Below are 21,489 nucleotides of genomic sequence, written 5' to 3'. Positions count from 1 at the left end.
GGCAATCGTAATTAAGTCTCCAAATAATGGGGGAGACAGAACCCCAACTTGGCCATCTCTTGTCACCAAGTGAAGCTTCCACCACTGGGTCTGGGTTACACTAAATAAAGCCAATTTAGTTAGTGGCTAAAGGGCGTCTCATGGAAATCCACAAACAACTCAGGCTGTTGCCAAGACAATAGGTTGCTGTCCACAAACTGAGAGAAAGGTGCCATTGCCGAAGACAACACCCCCACACCAGAACATCCAACACATGGAAAGCTGGTGCTTACAGACCAGTGCCCTTGGTATAGGAAGGCACTCTGAAGGATATCAAAAGAAGACCCAACACCAACCCAGCTACAAACCCTGGGACCTGCAACACTCTTCTCTAGCCTGCAAGAGAAGCTAGGGCAAAGGTGACACACAGCTGGTAGGAATAACCGCCACTGTCTGAATTGACTTAAGGCTCACTCCACAAGATTAATCCATACCTAAAACTGTTGCGTGACCAAGAACCAGAAACTAGACAGCCCAGAGAACTAGAGTAAAACCAAATACTACTGGTCTTTAAAAAATAGTGCCTGGCTCACTTCTGGAGCTCTTGGTCAGCTCGTTCCCCTCTCTTTACCCTCCCCCTATCAAATGGCACCAAAGAGACTCACTCAAAAGCAGGACTCAGGCAGAGGAGTGGACTGGAAATTTAGGCAACTGTTTGTTCTAAATCTTGTTTAGTAGAATTTTAAAACTCGATATACGACATTATTTTAATGAGGAAGAAGTACACACTTTTTAAATCACAAAATAAAACAAAAATCATGAAATGTATAAAATAAGAGACAAGAAACTGGCTAGCTGGGTGGGAAATGACAAGACCTCATTCCACACAGAATTCCAACCCCAAGTGTAGAGGGGTACAGGGCAGTAAGGGAAGTGAGAACCTGTGTGGGGTTGGGGGGGTGCGTGCAGGAAGGCTGGGATGAGGAGGGGAAGGGGAATTTTCAAAAGACAGTTCAGGAGTCACGGCATAGGCGTGGGGTACAGGTGACAGAAACAACAGGCAAGGTAGGACCTGCACCCTGCTGGATTTGGGTCTATCTGGATACTCACTAATCTATTGTGAATATTCCTATAGGTAATAAGAAAGCCATCTTATGTTGGCTTTAATTCTGGATTACTATAGCACATCTAAGTAGGAAAGAGAAAATAAACCCAACCAGATAGATACTTACACTCTCCCTTGTCAAATGCTGATAGTTCTTTTCTATGTTTACTCTGTTATATCACAGAGATAGCTGAAAATGCCTTCAAGTCATTCTGTAATCCCAGCACCTAACTTCCTCCTCAGATTACTACTGACCTACATTCGCCTTAATATCCTATAGACCCGTCCGTCACACAGGCTTAGTTTAGATGACTCCTAATGCCCCTTTCTAGCTTAAGAAACCATTTGTCAAAATTAGGTATGGTATTAAAGAAGAATATTCATAACTCTTTGGAAAAAAACAATTAAAATACTCTCTCAGGGATCTAGTGGGTGGAGGAGAAGAAAAATTAGAACAAACTCCAAGGACACAAATGGATGGAAAGACTCCAATGAAACTGAGAAACATGCATGCAAACTTGAAGTTAACTGTAAAAATGCTACCTTATTTTGCAATTAAATGTACAAAGTTCACAGTCTAATGTGGCTGGATTCTTCTTCCTGGGTGTTAAAACCATATATATACAATCACAATGGTTGATCAGCATAGCTTTTTTTTCTACGCATATTGGCCACTTAAGGTCTGAGTCCCTCTGCTCCTTGAACACAACTACATCCTCTTCAGTACAGTGTCTACATGTAGTCACAAGTGGCTTCACGTCCCACAGAACCATGCTTGGTCACCACTGCAAAGTGGGAAAGCAAGGAAGACAGCAACCTCTCGGGTCCTCTTTAGAGATACTCCCAGTCATAATGGGGCAGAGTCTCCTAGCTGACACATACGACTCAAGTCCAACATATTGATATCCAGATGTCACAGAGTTCTGGACTTAAACCTTGGTTCTTCTATTTCTAAGATATGTCTTTTCCTGAGGAAAAACTGATCCATAAATTTCAAAACAAGTAATTTATTCTGAACAGACTCTTGAAGTTAGGAGAAACCCACTAAATACCATGAAATTTTCAGTCTATTTGCAGATAATATAGGGAATGAAGTTTGTTTAAAAAAGAACTGCTCTTATGTAAATTTACCCAATGGGTAACTACAAGCCATAATTTTAAAGGCAAGAAACCTTAGAGACAATTTGAGTGGTAGCTGGTACTGCTCCCACTATAAAGCAAAGTTGTGTACCTTCTGAAGAGGAAGATGTTGTACACGATACCTGTCAAAATGGTGCAGAAACCATTCCCAAATAGTCTGGTTCCCCCAGCCCTGCAAAGGATTCTAGTGTGTGCGCAGACTCACCTCTGCAGTTCACCAAGTCCTCTGGCAGCTGGGAGGCTGGGGTTCTGCCTTAGGAAGTTCTGTTTTAAATTGAGATGAGTAAGGTCTTGGCTGTAAAAGAGGTTGGCAGGCAGATGCTCAAGGCTACAACATGAGAGGTCTACTGAGCTTATGCGTTGTGATGCAACCTGGAGGAAAAAAAATACATTTAGTTAATTTTTCCTGCAAACTATTGTGTATACATAGAAATGAGATGTTCCCTCCTGGGAACTCAGGAACACCATGAGAGTAGCACTTTCTGGCCAAACTCAAAGAGATGAAGTGTATACACTAGGCACAAAACAGCCTGCTGTTGTAAAGACCGCACTAGAGCATACCTAAAGTAACCTAGCACAGGGCTCCCAAGAGCACAGTACCTTATTAGATTTACTGGTGTCACTAGTCTCTCCTACAGGTGGTTTTAATCCTAAAAAAAAAAATTAAATTAAGAAATAATTTTGAACAAACCAACACAAGAGTTTAAAGGAAATACACAATCACGAGCTAGACAGGAAGACAGATGTGTGTATGTGCTGATTTCAGTAAGATAATTACACATCCATTGTGCTTTGCCTCGTGTAGATGCTTTGCACAAAACAAAAATTCTATTTAAATGATTACCCAGATCCCCACTGCCTTCCTGGTTAAGTAGCTCCTACCAAGGCCAGGAGCCCAGGGCCAAAACCAAACTGCATGTTGGAGATGCAGAGTACACTGGGTAAGCGCAAATATTCTCCACCAATCACAATGTCCTCACTTCACACTTCTTGGCTCTCTGTCTGACAGCAGATGCTGTTACACCATAGTTCTGAGGCTTTGCCTAACTTCGTTTCTGACTTTAGTTTGTAAAAATAAATGAATGAAGGAATAGTTTACTCTTTATCCTTATCAACCTGATGCACTTTTCTGTTACCACATTCCAGTGCTTTGTTTTTTCCTAACCCAGAAGAAGCAGAGAAGAGTCCTGGGAATGTGGCTCTGGGCCAAGAGGGCAAGGATTCTTATCCAAGTGCCACCACCCTGTGGCTAAGCAAAGAGGAACAGACAGATCATTGATCTCGGGTTTTCATGTCTACATAGCAGTATTAACATTGCATCTAATCCCATTTTCATAGCTTAGAAAAACCATCAATAAATGCTGCTATTTTTCTATTGCTATTATTACAACATAGAATTACTCATAGTTTATAATCACTAATTCCCAAATGCTAAGAAAAAACTATCTAGAAATAAGTATTCATGAAACCGACTCTGCTAAGGTCGTACTTGGAATTAAAGGCGAATTTCACTGTACATATGAAGCAGAAGGATGTGGTGTACAAAAGCTACAAAAGTACAAATACAGAAGTCAGAGTTTGAACTTCAGCAATTTCAGCTTTCCTTGAATTTATGTCATTAAAAAAGAAAATTCCAAAGAGAGCCAAATTCCTGATATAAACGGGAAGGACTTGGGGCTTGTGGGGCCGGGTGCTTTATCTTGTTCACTGAAACAACCACACTGAGTGCTCGCTATGACCCTCAGACACTGTACAGAAAGAGGGCCAACAGCCACGAGTCCCTCCCCCAGCTACACCAGTTTGCCTCTGGCCTACCTAGTACATTGTTCCCTTGGAGACCACTTAGGAAAACAAGTTCTATTCTAACAGAAGCCTAACAGTGCTCCCTTTGGACAAAGAGAAAAATGATTAAATGCCAAGTTGTCCTTGATCCATTCCTCTTTCTGGACTAAAAATTGTTACTGCTGGAAGCAGGAAGAAGTGGGCACAGGAACAGGATAAAATCAGCCAACATGGTCTCATGGGAACCATAGTGCAAACAGGAACATATAGTAAGACCACAAATCCAATCTGTAACAGCCACGGGGCAGGGAGCAACCCAGGAGAGCACAAAGGCTACCACAAGCGTCTCCTGTGAACAGACCGTGTGCTGGCCCCAAAACAAAAGAAGTAAGTACATCAGCGAAGACCAGCCAAGGTACATCTCATCCAAAAGAGAAAAGCACTGTTCCCAAAGAAGAAAGGCTGGACATCCAACTAAGAAGCTGTGCTCCACCTACACAGCTGCTATTAAAACTCACATCCTTCCCACAATCTACATACACAGGAACTATTAATAAGAAAGCCACCTGGGTACATCTTAGAGCAAGCGGCATTTTTACCCAGCTTCCTTTCCCAGTGGTTGTTAACTTATTGTTATACAAAGGAAGTGTGGCCCTGAGGAGAGCTGAAGGTAGACTGTTGACTTTCCAACAAACTCCATATAGTGAAGATATCTTAGTCAGGGTTTCTATTCATGACCAAGAAGCAAGCTGGGGAGGAAAGGGGTTACTCAGCTTACTTCCACATTGCTGTTCATCACCAAAGGAAGTCAGGACTGGAACTCACACAGGTCAGGAAGCAGGAGCTGATGCAGAGGACATGGAGGGATGTTTCTTACTGGCTTGCTTCCCTTGGCTTGCTCAGCTTGCTTTCTTATAGAACCCAAGACCACCAGCCCAGGGACAGCACCGCCCACAATGGGCTGGGTTCTCCCACCTTGACTACTAGTTGGGTCTTATGAAGGCATTTCCACAACTGAGGCTTCTTTTCTGTGGTAACTCCAGCTTGTATCAAGTTTAGCCAGTACAGATGTTTAAACCAAATAAAGCAAATTGAGCTTCAGGCCACAGCTATACTAAGCCCAGGGTGTGAACAGAGACTGCACTACTAATCACATCCATCAGGCCAGGGCCTGGACTATTGTTAGATATCACCAGGAAACAAGAACATTCTCCTAACTCTCAAAGAAATGGTATCGTAACTGGAACACAGAAAAGCAGTCCCTTGAAGAAATGTAAGCTTAGATGTGGAAAAGAAGCAGTAACAGAGCATGGTCCCTCCTACAAAGAAATAGAGAGACCATCTGCTAAGCAAACAGATTCCACAGAAAGGGTGACATCTTGTGGGACCATCATTCCTTGACATCATAACTCTGCCCACTCCAAGCCTAAATCCCTTGTCCAACTGAAGAATGGTGGTTCACGGTGAATAACTGAGGAACGTCAAATCAAACTCTGCAAGTCTGGGAAGAAGGTACAATCCATCTATCCATCAATAAACGTTAGGAAAATCTGGAAAGCAAAAGAAACCACCCTATGTGGAAATGCCTAAAATCCCTGTTATCCTTCTCAAGGATCTCACAACGGAAATGCAAATCTCCCTTTGGAAGAAGCTACTGTACATTACACCAGCAAACTACAAGCCACAAAAGTCAGGCTCAAGAACAGGATGTGTAAGATGACTTTTCTAGTCATGTGGCTTTGGACAAGTCACTTCATCTCTCGACTATCAGCTTCTTCATCTCTAAAGTGTATCGTCCAACACATACCAAATCGATATCAATATAGCCTTCTCCTATTTAAAAAACATTTTAACCTTTTATTTTTATTTTTGAGAATAGGTGTTCAACCTGCACACGTGTCTACACACCATGTGTATGTTGGGCTCCCTAGGACTGGAGTTACAGGCAGTTGTGAGTTTCCATGGAGAAGCTGGGAATTAAACCCAGGTCCCCTGGAAGAGCAACCAGTGTTCTTAAGCACTGAGCCTCCTCTTCTGCCCCTACCATTCTCACTTTAAAAATGGAAGAAAGGTTCAGCAATATCTACTACTATCCCTGGTCCACATCCCCACCATCTTGAGCAGTTACACAAACAATGTGAATAGATTTGACTTTCAGAGCAGTTCAAGATAACTATAGTTTAAAAAATTATTTCTAATCTATATTGACAATTAAAAAAAAATGACCAGAGCTGGAGAGATGACTTGGTAGATAAGAGCCTTCTTTCGCAGTTCCTGCAGGAGACTAAAGTTCAGTTCTATGTGCACACATGGTAGCTCACAGAGACCTATAACTCTAATCCAGAGAATCTGATGTCTCTGGCATCTACATTAACACACACACACACACACACACACACACACACACACACAGAGAGAGAGAGAGAGAGAGAGAGAGAGAGAGAGAGAGAGATGATAGATAGATGGATGATAGATGGATAGTTAGATAACAAGGCTGATTAGAGTCAGAATGAACAAAACCTGCAATATATTAATATAAATGTGAATTCTATCCACCTATTCAAATTGTCATTTTTGCAAATGTCTTTGTAAATATATACAATGGGAAAAGTATATTTAGTTCTCAAAATATTTCCTCCTAAACACTATGGTTAAAAATACAAATGAAAAACAAAAATTCCAGATGACTTACTAGAATTTCTGTATTCACTGACATGTTGCTTATCTTGACGCACACTGAAACCGTGTGTTTCCCAAACTTAGGACTCTCAGGCCAAGAGCTCTTTCTGTGAGTCTAGCTGAGCTGCATCTCTACATCAGAATATTTGTCCTAGCCTAACCAGTATGTGTCACGCTTCCCAACTCTCATGCCCTTCGTGTGACAGGGCTACCAATCTCATCATGTCGACAGCTGCTCTGTGGATAATCACCTTCCTTAGGCAAGGAAAGGTCACAGCAATATGCATGTGACGTGTGGTCACTTCTATAAGGAAGTCATATCTAGCCTTTTTACGTGCATAGCATTCTCAAATTCAAGCAGAATGACTGAAAGCCTTGGTCAAAGCAGCCTAAACAGCACAAAGAATTCTGTACATAAGCGAAAAGACTGCTGGGAACTAGCATGGGTCAGAACTGCTCTGGTCTAACTGTGAGGGGTTTAGGAAACGATGCCCCTGGCTAAAGGGACAGTCTCTGTGAGTTCACTCGGCTTTGGTAATGATTCTTAACTTCAGCTCATCTAGTTCTAACACCATCAGGAGTAACAGAGTGGTGGAGTCATCCTGGCTTTAGGAGGATGAGCATAAAATCTGGAAAGGAAACAAACTAACTAGGTAATTGTTCAAGGCCCAGGTTATAGTGATCTAGAAAAGGCAACAAAGAGAAATAGCCAGGCATTGCTAGCTGCCTGCCATGGGAAGGGAGTGGATGGAGGTGAGGAGGTATCCTCAGGCTACCAGCTAGCCTGAGAGAACAGCTGCAGACATATTCATTTGTCATGAGCCCTTCGCAAACCCAGCACAGACCCCTTGGCCATGTGGAGACACAATGAGAGCTAGCACATGCAGAGCCAAGGTCACACACCTGAGAGAGCCAGGCCAACAAGACCACTGACAAATAAATGGCCATGCAGGGAGGGGCAATGCGGATGCCCCTGCCCAGTGAGCTCACTGTGTAGCCTAACCTGAATAAATGAACCTGATGCCTCGGGCTGCCACAGTCAGAAGCATCTGACCAGGGCCAGGCCAGCCTTCCAAAATCATCAATGGTGTCCACTGTTACTCCTCCACCGCAGTCCGTGCACATAAACCTCATTGTGCTTTCAATAGGAATAAAAAGCAGACACTAGCTTGGGTGCAGATCAGACCTGAGTTCATTTCATTATTGGTATAACATGTGTGAACGATGCCCTGAGACTGCCCCAAAGACAGCAAGTATCTTCTAGACAAAGAGGAACGAACCACTAGGTATAAAAATTAATCTCGGGGCTGGGGATTTAGCTCAGTGGTAGAGCGCTTACCTAGGAAGCGCAAGGCCCTGGGTTCGGTCCCCAGCTCCGAAAAAAAGAACCAAAAAAAAAAAAAAAAATTAATCTCATATTCTAACTTTTGATTCATGTGGTGTGGTGTGTGTGTGTGTGTGTGTGTGTGTGTGTGTGTGTGTGTGTGTGTGTGTGTGTGAGAGAGAGAGAGAGAGAGAACGGACATGCACACACACATACATATATACAAATTCAAATAGTGAACTATTGCAAAGATGCTATTTGCTAAAAAGGAAAAGATGTAAGTCCCACGGTTCCTACTCAGGTCTACGTGTTGAATACACACTTCACAGATTCTTTTCTAATCATTATTTCTTATTTCCTAAAATAGTAAATTAAACCAGTTAAGCCACTCTAGCCCTTCATAGTAATCAGAATGCAATGCTCTAGCCTAAAAACAGTGGAACTCCTGAAGATGAACAAGCATAGGAGGGGAGATTACGTTTTCAGAATAAATATTTATTTAAGTTTGTCTAAGCCCAGGGGACTGGAGAGATGGCTCAGTGGTTAAGAGCACCAACTGCTCTTCCAGAGGTCCTGAGTTCAATTCCCAGCAACCACATGGTGGCTCATAGTCATCAGTAATGGGATCCGATGCCCTCTTCTGGTGTGTCTGAGGACACTACAATGTACTCGTATGAATAAAATAAATAAATCTTCTTTTAAAAAAGTTAGTCTAAGCCCTCAAATTAAAATAGTACAGCTTCAAAAACTAATGACTAGGGCCAGGTGTGGTGGCACATGCCTTGATTTCTAGCAATTAGGAGGCAGAGTCAGGCGGATTTCTTGAGTTTGAGAATGGCCTCTCTGTAATACCTTCCAGTTCAATCAGGACTACATAGTAAGATCCTGCCTCAAAACAAACCAACCAACCCAGTATTCACACACACACACAGACACACACACACACGCACACACACACACACGCATGCATGAATATACACGCATGCACACACACAAGCACACACGAATACACACATACACACAAGCATGCATGAATATACACGCATGCACACACACACACAAACAAGCACACACACAAACAAGCACACATGAATATACACACAGGCACAAACACACAAGCACACATGAATATACAGACAGGCACAAACACACAAGCACACATGAATACACACAGGCACAGATGAATACACACACATACAAAAGCACACATGTTCATACACATAAGCAGGTGCACTTGTGCATACCTATATGACCAGATGCCAATGTCTGGTACAAGTGTTATATTCTGGATATAACAATTTTCAAAGACTCAGACAATAGTTCCTGCAACACTGACATTAATTTAACCTGCACTTGGAACTCCTAGGGCCTCTCATGTTCTTTAATGTGTGCTATTCAACATAAAGATGTGGAGTGGTTGATCATGTGTCTTCAAGCTACACCCATCAACATATATGGTGCTTGGAGGCCCCCTTTTAATATGCATTGAATAAACTGGGTTCTACTGAGAACTGTACTGTGGAGTATAGTCTGCCAGGGAAGCTTAGCTGCTATGTAAAGTTCAGTTTTGGTCCTTTCAGTTCTCCTTCGTAAAACAATCAAAGTGGAAACAAATAAAAAGAGGAAGTAGGAAAATGTATCACATACAGCAGTGCAAGCACTTCCGTTCCTTTCCCTGCGAAGTGTGATGACGTCATCAGGAGACAGTACACTGGTTGTGAAGCCAGCCCTCAGGACGGTTTTGAGAGGCACTCAGTAGTTCTCACTGGTTACTGTGCCTCATAAAGCGGCTAGAAAGTAGGTCAATCAGTTAACATGGTAACCGGCGGGAATTAGTCTTTATGTGAACGATGCAGATTATTGTACTACAGCATAAATTCAACTCACTGCAGTGTGCAATTAACAAATAAAGCTATGTACACCTTGAAGGAAAGTCAACACAGAGCAGAAGAACTTCTATTGTTTTGTATTGGCCTCACCACACTGAATACGTAATCGACTTGGTACCTAATGTCTAATGCTAGAAAGACAACAGTCACAAACTGTGGTGTTCACATGGTGTCACTGTATCAGTCAGCACACCAGGTAACACCAGAAGGAAAGCTGCTACACAGGGAATCTGAGAACCAAGTGACAGAGAAAGTACAGAGATGCTCCTTCTGAAAACACACTGCTAACAAAAGGATACGTCTGCACAAGGACACGAAGACCATGGCAACGCTACAACACTCAGAAGTTAGCAATTAGGACAGGAATTATCTTGTTATTCCAGCAAGCAAAACAGGGCTGGAGAAATGGCTCACTGACTGCTCTTCCAGAGGTCCTGAGTTCAAATCCCTACAACCACATTTGGCTCACATCCATCTGTAATGAATCTGATGCCCTCTTTTGGTGTGTCTGAAGACAGCAGACAAAACAGCTATAGCAGACAAAACAGGAGTCAGGACCACAGGATTCAAAGTCCCATTTCACTTACAAGAAAGTAAGTGCCACATCAGACCCTAAAAGAATGTGAAACACTATAGGCCGGTGCTTCTCAACCTTCCTAAGGCTGCAATCCTATAATGTAATTCCTCATGCTGTGGTAACCGACCCTCAACCATGAGTCATTTTCACTGCTACTTCAGAACTAGAACTTTGCTGTTATGATTCATAATGTAAGTATTTGACATACAGGATATCTGACATGTGGCCACTGTAAAATAGTTTTCAACACACACTCACACTCACACACACGCACACTCACACACACATACACACAGAGAGAGAGAGAGAGAGAAAGAGAGAGAGAGAGAGAGAGATCATTACACATGGTGGGGATGAAGCAATAAGTCTACAAGGTCTTGTATTTTTAATCTTACATTCTAAGCCTCTGAATTTATCACTATTTAAAATGGGTATAATTCAAAGTCAAAACATGTTTGCAAAGAAATTGCCAAATAATTATGAGAGCAATTACTTTCAAGAATTACAATTAATATTGCCTCCTTGGCAACTGCAAGAGACCTTCATAATACTAAATAACAGTTCTGACTTTAAAGTGTAGTTTTAATTTTGCCCTTGAATGTATTTTTTTAAAGATAATATTATATAGGTAGAATCTACATGATTTTAAAGTATTAATTACAGCAGTACAGATCCCCAGCCACCTTTAATACTTCTAGAGGAAACTGTTGAAAGAGTCCCGTCATTTACAAAGGAACTAGCAGTCACCGGAGTCGGGAGGAACAGTACCTGGTCAAAGAAAGTAAAAGCTGTGCTTGTTTTTCTCCCTCTCACTTCTTCGCTGCCCTGTTAGAAGAGAAGCAACTCCCAACATGCTGGAGAAAAGAGGACGAAGGGAAGTAGAGGGGAAGGGGTGGGTTTGAAACAGTAAGAATCTGAATATACAAAGGGTACAGCAAACACCTCCACTGCGATGAGACAGTAAACAAATGACCTACTTGGCTATTTGTATAAGACTTTGGAAAAAATTAAGTGAGTTTAAGCTGAAATATCTTACGGTGAAATGGAAATCCCTTCTTCTGGAATAATAGTCACCACAGGAAAAACAGAGGTATTTCCACAAAGGCAGAACCTGAAGTATGGCTGTAAGTATAGGGGAGGAGCCTACTGTCTCACCTCTTCATCAGTATCCTATATAACAAAACAATGTACACAATCCAAAATGCAGCATTTTCTATCTGAATTCCAAATAGGATTTCTAAGTTCTCTAAGCATCTATCATCTTATTAATAATTAGGGGAAATTCCAATATTGCATTTTTCTAACCTAAAATCCATGCTATAAATCTGCCTTAATTATTTAGTAAGTCATACTTAAGTTTCCACAAGAAGTGAGAAAACAATAATGTATACAGGCATGCATACTTTGCATTAATGTCCCTTTTACCCTTCTCAGACTGCACAGCCATCACAGGACTAGTCTGTACTCCCAGATTTTAGCTTCTAGATAGATGTTTCTTCTACACTGCTCAGATAGGGTCATGACCGCTTCCATAATTTACATACATTTGCCTTTTTATACAATTAACCTCTGTGTGGAATAGATATTCCTCTTGGTTTTTGTGGTATAGGGAAATGTATGAGAATGGTCCCCGTAAGCTCATATTTTTGAATACCTAGTCTCCAATGGGTGGAACTATTTAAGAAGGATTAGGAGGTGTGGCCTTGGTGTGTCATTGGGGATGCTCTTTGAGGTTTCAAGAGATCCATACAATTTCCAGGCTGTATGTGTCTCTCTCTTTCTTCCCCTCACCCCCTGTCTCCATCTCAGATGGCAATCAAGAATGTGAATACTCTGGGTTGGGGATTTAGCTCAGTGGTAGAGCGCTTGCCTAGCAAGCACAAGGCCCTGGGTTCGGTCCCCAGCTCCGAAAAAAAGAACCAAAAAAAAAAAAAAAAAAAAGAATGTGAATACTCAGCTGTTCCTTTTCTCCATCAGCATGGACTCTAAATGCTTTCTATTATAAATTACTTTAGTCTTGGTGTTTTATCACAGTGATAAAAAAGTAATAAAACAGAACTAGGTACAAGGGAGTGGGCAATCGCTGAGACAGAACTGACCATGGTTTTTTTGTTTCTTTTGGTGTTGCTATTGTTTGTTTTTGAGGAACATAAAACACTTTGGGACTTTAGGCTAGGAAATCAGTTGAACACTGTAAGCAGGGAGTAATGGCTATCCTGATAGGAGCTTGCAAGACCCCACTTTCTAAAGGGGAAGGTCTGAGGAAAAGAACACTAGAAAGAAAAGCTTCTCCAAATGTGATTCGAGAGGCAGCTCTACCCCAAGAAGGCAGTCAAATGTGGCCATGATTTCCACATAGTTCTGGCTTGAGAGTTATAAGGATACAAGAGTAAGGGGGTTGTAGACTATTCCTCTGAAATTAAAGAAAGCCCCCAAGCCCAGGGGTGTCCTTGATAATCCATTGCATGAAGCTGTGAAAGTGAAGCCTGGATTGTGTTAGAGACCCCAGGATGATAGAGATGCCATAGCTGCGGGGTATCTGTCGCAGAGAGGTGCACACAAGGGACAGAACCAGCCAGAGAGGGAGAAGCAGATTGTAGGCGGCAAAGCTGAAGGGGAGAGCTATCAAAGACCTTTGATATCAGATGCGGAGCTACAGTGTTTGGAGTTTGTCCTGACAGGTTTCTATTTTGCTCTGATGTAATATTTATTCATTATATCCCCTTTGCTGCCTTTATAACAGTTATGTGTATTCTGTGCCATCATCTGGTAGAAGTATGTCATTTGCTTTTTTAATTTTGATTTTACAGGGTATTATGATTAAAAGCCTGGAGTATCAGAAGACTCTGGACTTTTTAAACTGTACTGGATCAAATGCCTTTTGTTATATATAGGATATAGCTACAAGCCAATAGGGGCCAAGCAGTGGAATGCAATGGTTTGAATGGAAATAGTGGTCCCCATACTCATGTATATGATTGAGTATTTGGGCCCCAGTGAGGGGAATTGTTTAAAAAGAATTAGGAGGTATAGGCTTGTTGGAAAGGCATGTCACTGGGTGCTGGCTTTGAGGTTTCAAAAGAGCCACATCATTCCCAGTCTGTGTCTTATTTGCCTCCTGGGTAGCAAGCAAGCTATGAACATTCAGCTGTTCTCTTTCCACCATCCCAGACTCTAACCCCTTGAAGCCAAAAGCCAGATTAAATGCTTTCCTTTAGAAATAGTCTCAATCATTGTGTTTTATCACAGTAGCAGAAACATTACAAAGACATCACTCAAGATTTGTTTTGATATTGCCCTCTTCTATCTTCCTATGCCCCAACACCTATTCAATTTCCAATATTTCTCAATTATCACTATGGAATTTATACAGGAGCAGTTTTTGAAGACATAAGCAGATATCCACATCAGCAGACCCTTACGTCCACTTCTGAGTCTACAAACCTGGTGGACTGCCCTTAGTCAAAGGACCCTTCTTTATTTAAAGAATGAATGTGACGTGTGAATTGAGTGTTTCCAGAAAATTCCTGGGTTCTTCAGAAGACGGATTCTAATGAACCTTCTTACTTGGTTTAGAAACCCAGGATAACAAACTGAAGCAGGGTCCCTAAGGCACTGGGAACAAGCCAGGCTGGCTATGAGCAGAAGACTCTTTAGACTGCATTAAGTACACCTTACAGATGACTACGTTACATTACGGTGTCTCTTGCAACTACCACTAACGGCATGAATCCATCTTAATCCTATTTCACACTGATGGCTTGGCTCAAGTGGTCAATTAAGTATTCTCTGAGTTAAATCTGGACCTTGGAACATTTTTTAGCACATGGAAGCTCAGTCATGGCTCGCCGTGCAGCTCGTTTATATTTCAAGGGTGTCACTTAGTCATCATTTCACGTAATCTTTAATTCAGCATGAAATCTGTCCTGCCCTTCACAGCAATGACTTCCTTTTCAAATCACTGCCCCTAGACGTGACATATGCTTCTATGGAGAGTCACACACAGGGACAGTGGCAGTAGTGAAGTCCCTGTTAGGAAGTCAGTCAGCCCCCAACTGCCAATACACTGGCTACACAAGCACAAAGAGACACACAGACAAGCTGCATGGCCCTGAAGAAAGCCTAGCATGACAATCACATTTTAACCAAGTAGACCAGGCTAGTTTGAGGCTGCTGAGGTCCTCAATAGAGACTGTGATGTACCTTTTCCTCTCACCAAGAGAAAGCAAAAAGGGAGGCCATTATCAAAAACAGTGTAGGCTGAGGGTTATTAATCTGAAATTCTACACTCTCAAATGACCCAAACATTTTCAATGGTGAGTGGAAACTCTCCTGCATGACGCCAAAGCCAAGGCAGCAGCCAAAACACAGAGGTACCAACTCTACTGCACCAAGTTACCCTTATGCTCTGTATGCGGGATATAAACAAATCAATCCCAAGGTTAGCCCAGGCTCTCTTCCCTGGGAACAGCTCACAACCCATGTGCAAATGTTCTAAATAAAGCCATCGGGGAAAGTGAACCTGAGATATTCCTCGTCCTTAACACTTGAGGTCAGAATTCAAGCTAAAATCCTCCCTGTGGGTTTTGGTGCTTTCCAGTCAATCCTTCTCTGTAAGTTAGTGCCAAGCGGCAAGTCACTGCCAACTTCCTTTAGGTAATCAATAATTGAAAACATCCAATTTGTCTTAAAATCCATTTGGAACAGCAAACAAATCTGAAGCGGGGCTAGAGAGACGGTTCAGTGATTGAAAGCACTTGCAGAGGACCAGAGTTCAGTGACCGGCTCCATTGAACACTCTTGTCGACATTCTGCAGGTACCCCCAAGTATCCGAGGATGCACATACATCCATGCAAGCAAAACATTCATATCCATAGACAAACAGTTTTAAGAATTTAAAGAAAAAATAATTATTATCTGAAACATTTGCTGGACATAAAGGAGTGGTTTTGTGGTTATATTTGTAAGGTATTTCTCACTGTACAGAGTTGCAGAGAGAGTCCTAGCTGCATTGTAGCTATTCAGAAAAAGGAGGAAGAGAGTGTGGCCATGAACTGTTCGCTGTGGCAGGTGAGTTACAGATTGTTAGTGTTAAAAATATTATCTCTACTTCATAGTTGTTCACAATTCTGTAATTAAAGCTAAAAATACAAAGCTAGTCTGGCTCAGGCCTGAAATTCCAGCATTTGGAGGCAAAGAAAAGAAAACTACCAGAATTTAAAGATAGCTTGTTGCTACATAGCAAGTACTGGGTTAGCCTAGGCTATGAGTGAGACAGTGCACCTAACCACAACCACCGCCACCACCGCCACTGCCACATCTCAAACATCAAACCAAAGTTAAAAACACATGCACACAACACTAAATCAGTGACCCAAATCTACTTTTAGCCTATGCATCAGGTTAAGGTTAGGTTAGAGATTCACATAAAAGAGTGGTGTTGAAAAGGGATCATGGGGTCAATCAACATGGCTAACAAAAGAAAGCACGCACGAGGACTTCTATCATGAAGGGATGTTCAATTTTGTCAAATGCTTTCTCAGCATCTAATGAAATGATCATTTGGTTCTTGTCTTTGAGTTTGTTTATATAGTGGATTACATTGATGGATTTCTGTATATTAAACCATCCCTGCATCCCTGGGATGAAGCCTACTTGATCATGGTGGATGATTGTTTTGATACATTCTTGGATTCGGTTTGCAAGAATTCTATTGAATATTTTTCCGTCAATATTCATAGGGGAAATTGGTCTGAAGTTCTCTTTCTTTGTTGGGTCTTTGTGTGGTTTAGGTATAAGAGTAATTGTGGCTTCATAGAAGGAATTTGGTGGTGCTTCGTCTGTTTTAATTTGGGGAATAATTTGGACAGTATTGGTATGAGGTCTTCTATGAAAGTCTGATAGAATTCTGCACTGAAACCATCTGGACCTGGGCTCTTTTTGGTTGGGAGACTTTTAATGACTGCTTCTATTTCTTTAGGAGTTATGGGGTTGTTTAGATGGTTTATTTGTTCCTGATTTAACTCTGGTACCTGGTATCTATCTAGAAAATTGCCCATTTCCTCCAGATTTTCCAGTTTTGTTGAATATAGGCTTTTGTAGTAAAATCTGATGATTTTTTAAAATTTCTTCAGATTCTGTTGTTATGTCTCCCTTTTCATTTCTGGTTTTGTTAATTTGGACACACTCTCTGTGACCTCTGGTGAGTCTGGCTAAGGGTTTATCCATCTTGTTGATTTTCTCAAAGAATCAGCTCCTGGTTTTGTTGATTCTTTGTATAGTTCTTATTGTTTCTATTTGGTTGATTTCAGCCCTGAGTTTGATTATTTCCTGCCTTCTACTCCTCTTGGGTTTATTTCTTTCTTTTTGTTCTAGAGCTTTTAGGTGTGCTGTCAAGCTGCTGACAAGAAGCTCAAGAAGAAGGATGACCAAAATGCGGATGCTCCCACTCCTTCTTGAAAGGGGAAAAACATATCTATAGGAGGAGATATGGAAGCAAAGTTTAGAGTAGCGACTGAAGGAACAGCCATTCAGAGCCTGCACCACACGTGGCCCATATATATACAGCCACCAAAACTAGATAAGATTGATGAAGCTAAAAAATGCATGCTGAAAGGGGCCAGATATAGATCTCTCCTGAGAGACACATCCAGAGCATGTCCAATACAGAGTTCAATGCTAGCAGCAAATCACTGAACTGAGAACAGGACCCTGTTTAGGGGAATTAGAGGAAAAATTGAAAGAGCTGAAGGGGCTTGCAACCCCATAAGAACAACAATGCCAACCAAGCAGAGCTTCCATGGACTAAACCACTAACCAAAGACTATACATGGACTGACCCAGGGCTCCAACTGCACATGTAGCAGAGAATAGCCTTGTTGGGGCACCAGTGGAATGGGAAACCCTTGTTCCTGCCAAGGTTGGACCCCCAGTGCAGGGGAATGTTGGGGGGGTGGGTAAGGGAGGTGGAGAGGGAACACTGTATGAGGGAGGGGGTGGGGATGTGGGCTTATGGACAGGAAATTGGGAAAAGGAATACCATTTGAAATGTAAGTAAAGAAATATATCTAATAAAAAAATTAGAAAAGAAAAGAAAGCATGTTCTAAAAATTATGCTACAAATGTGGACAAGTAGGTTAGCTGCTCCTCGGTGACACCGGTACATCTGAGAGGAGGCTGCCCTCCTACCACAGTGAAAACATCCTAGACACGTGTCTGTATGCTGAATAAACAGACGGCCCCTTCCACATTGCAGACAACAAGATGTTTACTGAATTCCTAACATGCTGCACATTCATATTTTAGAGATGACTTCAAAACCAATGTTATCATGGTCCCAGAGGACTCTTCACTAACACACACCCAATATAAACCCCAAAGCTCCTGCCTCTGGCCAGCAATGCTAAGTGCTACAATTCCTCTGCAATAAACTTTCACCAATTTCTCAAAAACAACTGACATAACACAAACACTTCTCTACAAGCTAAAATCCAAAACACACACTGAAAATTAAGAACGTCCTTGTAAGATTACATATCTAGGTCTTGTTGGTTTAAAAATCATTGGAGTTTGGTTATCTGTATCTTTTCATTATGACTAGGGTAGGGAAAAGAACATTAAAACACAAACATAGATTTTTCCTTATGTTGCTTGTTTTTATAAATCCTCTTCAAAATGCATCCTATATTCTCTCAACATAAGAAATCGTTTTCATAGTGCCATTGAGTATGACTAAAAAGTATCAAGCTTCCTAATACTACATATAAAGAATGCAGATGGCAACCACGATTAAGAGTAGACGCCACGTCCATGCCACCTTCTATTAGCAGCTCCCACCTACTCTCACTGGATTTGCAGTTAAACAGATTATCATACGTTTATTCCCAATATAGTGGTTTAAATGGAGGATTGGCCAAAGCCTCATATACAAATTCTACCCAAATGAGGAATCCTTCACTTATTTTTTCTGTAACAACTCATTATAGATAATTTGTTTTGATCACTAACCATATTTGTAAAAATAAAATAATAAGATGAAATGAAGTATTTGCAGTCATGAAGAGCTAGCTGCGTCTTAGAACACACTGGCCAGGATCCTACAGATTATCTGCATTATATCGGACACTTGGAAAGTTTCTCAGGTAGGTATCTTGTATTTAAGATTATAGGAAGCAAAGGCTTACAGTTTCTAAGTTTCCACTCAGCCATTCCCAGACCCCTGCCTTCTCACATGAATATCTATCCCTTTCCCAAACAGCTCCTATGACTGAGAATACCAGAATATAACTCACCTGGATTAACAAAGCATGTGTTCTCTGATTTACTAGAAATAATATAAATAAATAAGTCTTTACACAACAGCCTGATCACATTGGTGATGGCAGAAATGAGAGTCATAAAACTAAGTTAAAAGATTTGCTTAGTCATGCACATCCACACAGACACACATATACTTATTAGACCTGTATAGGTCCATTACACATGCATTTCACAAAAGCCAGAAATGACGCCATTATTCTTTCTTCTATCAGAATAGCAGAGTTTAATATTTGAATCTTAGGTTAAGTCATATAGTCATAACCTTATTTAGATTACTAACCTTCACTACATACAGCTCTTTCCGATGCTCAAAGCCTTCCTAAGGGAACAGAGATCTTAAAGCTCCCATTTCAATTAATTCACTTAACAGTAATCCAAGGTAGTTCAAAGTTCCTCCTCCCTCCTAGCACATCTCAGGAATATAAATGTAAAAGATGCTGCATATACACACAGCATGCTGTCTTTTACACACTGCTATCACATTTCTGAAGAGTTATCAAACCATTCTTCTTGGCCTAGACTCTAACTGTAGCCAGACTAACTTTGAAATCATGATCCTCCTACCTCGGCCTTCCCAGAACTAGAAATACACGTATGTGCCACCGCTACTGGCTTTAGTCACCAAACACTTTCTAATGGAGTGGTTATAATCAGCAGAAAGGAAAACTAGAGTTGGGGATTTAGCTCAGTGGTAGAGCGCTTGCCTAGCAAGTGCAAGGCCCTGGGTTCAGTCCCCAGCTCCGAAAAAAAGAAAGAAAAAAAAAAAAAAAAGGAAAACTAGCAGAAGCATCCTCGTACCCTGCTATCTCCATGTTCTCACTCATGTGTCACACACACACACACACACACACACACACACACACACACACACACAACTGTCCTATACTGCCTCCCATATACTGCCTCCCAATGAACTCTGGTATCTAAATCTGTTCATAATTTGAGCAATTAGAACGAGAGGCTCATTAGAGAGACTATAGCACTAAACCACAGAGATGGCACATTAGCCGACTACATCTAAGAAACACTAACCGAGCTAACAGTCAACAATCACAATTCTCAAGCTAGAAATAAACATTTCCCACTCTACTCGGGAGACGGCTTGTGAATCTATCGCTTGTGTTTTGCTTCTTTGTCTAGTCCTGGAATAAAAGCTCTTTGACTATCCAGACCGTATGTGCAGAGTACAGTTAGTGCTGTGATTTTCAACTGAGGCTTTAATCTATCACAATTCAAAGTAAAGTCTAGAAGACATGTACATATGCTGAGTGTGTGTGTGTGTGTGTGTGTGTGTGTGTGTGTGTGTGTTGCTAAGATTAAGCCCAGGGTTCAGTAATAGTTTGTCATTCTATAAACAACATAAAGAATGCACTACATCATTCTATAGCACAAGATCTCTGCCCATTGTGACTCCCCTTCCTTATTTCAGATTCCATTGCTATGGGTTGAGCAGGTCTAGTGCCCACAGAATCAAGTGTTTGAATGCTTGGACCACAAGGAGCAAGACTAGTAGGAGGTGTGTCCTTGTTAGTATAGGTGTGGCCTAGTTGGAGGAAGTGTGTCACGGTGGGGATGAGCTTTACAGTCAGTCCTATGGTCAAGCTCTACCTAGTGCAGAAGAGACCCTTTTCTGACTGCCTGCAGAAGACAGTCTTCTCCTGGCTGTCTCCAGATCAAGAGGTAAATCTCTCTGTTCTTCCAGCACCATGACTGGCTGCATGCGGCCATGCCTCTTACCATGATGATAATGGACTGAACCTCTGAAACTGTAAGCCAGCCCCAATTAAATATTTCCTTTACTATAATTGCCTTGACCATGGTGTGTCGTCAGAGCAATAAAACCCTAACTAAGACACCATCTTTGTTAGGGCCTTCACGTATCTCCACCCTCTACCTGGAAAGCTTCTCCCACCAGATCTTCAATCACTCTTCTTCCATGATTTTTCTTTAAATGTACCTTTTCCCCACCCCTTTGTCCTAGCACCTTGTATTACACATTATGAGAACTTGCTAAGTTCTTTTTAAAACATACTTTGAAATGTAGTTAAGTTTATTTTACATTTTATGCATCCATGTTTGCCTGTATGTATGTATGTATGTATGTATGTATGTATGTGCATCATAATCATGCCTGGTGCCCAGGAGGCCAGAAAGGGGCATCAGAATTGGAGTTCCATTGAGCTGCCATGAGGGTACAGTGAACCAAATTCACAAGTTAAGCACTCACCTCTGGGTTACCTCTGCGTCCTGTTAATAGCTTTCTCGCCCATTTACTTAATTAGCACAATCCTGAACCTGATGGGGACTGAACTTTTCTTTGATATAATCTCTATGAATAAATCACAGACCTGACCAATAGAAGGTACTGAGTGAATGCTTAACAGAGTTAGAATAGACCATCTTTTTGTTATAACTGTGTTAACCAGAATAATCTGCTGTGGTTTCCTTGGCAGTCTACATATGCTCTTATCTACACTCTCCTCACTATTTAAGAATTCGTATCTCACTTGTTTTTAATATAAGCAGCTCAAATCTAGCCTAATATACATTACTATATATTTGGTGTACACGACCAAAAGCATTTCATATAGGACATTCTACAACTCAACTGTACTCCTGAAAAATGTCATAGAAAATAGACTGAAAAGGCTGTGGCGCAGAAGCGGGGCCAAGACAGCATAAAGACTAAATGAA

The 21,489-nt window shown here is 41.4% G+C and overlaps 1 protein-coding gene across 1 annotated transcript in view; it reads right to left on the bottom strand.

Moving 5' to 3' along the window:
• Phlpp1 (PH domain and leucine rich repeat protein phosphatase 1) overlaps nt 1–21,489 on the bottom strand; it is a 222,488-nt gene that overhangs the window by 89,353 nt on the left and 111,646 nt on the right. Inside the window, exon 4 of the mRNA NM_021657.2 lies at nt 2,430–2,596. Within this exon, the coding sequence (NP_067689.2) occupies nt 2,430–2,596 (167 nt within the window). The remainder of the gene's footprint in view (nt 1–2,429; nt 2,597–21,489) is intronic.

This window comes from Rattus norvegicus, chromosome 13 (genome assembly GCF_036323735.1).
Source record: "Rattus norvegicus strain BN/NHsdMcwi chromosome 13, GRCr8, whole genome shotgun sequence".
NCBI classification, from domain to species: Eukaryota; Metazoa; Chordata; class Mammalia; order Rodentia; family Muridae; genus Rattus; species Rattus norvegicus.
Note: the sequence above shows the minus strand (reverse complement) of the source record. Positions and strands in the feature narration are given on the sequence as shown.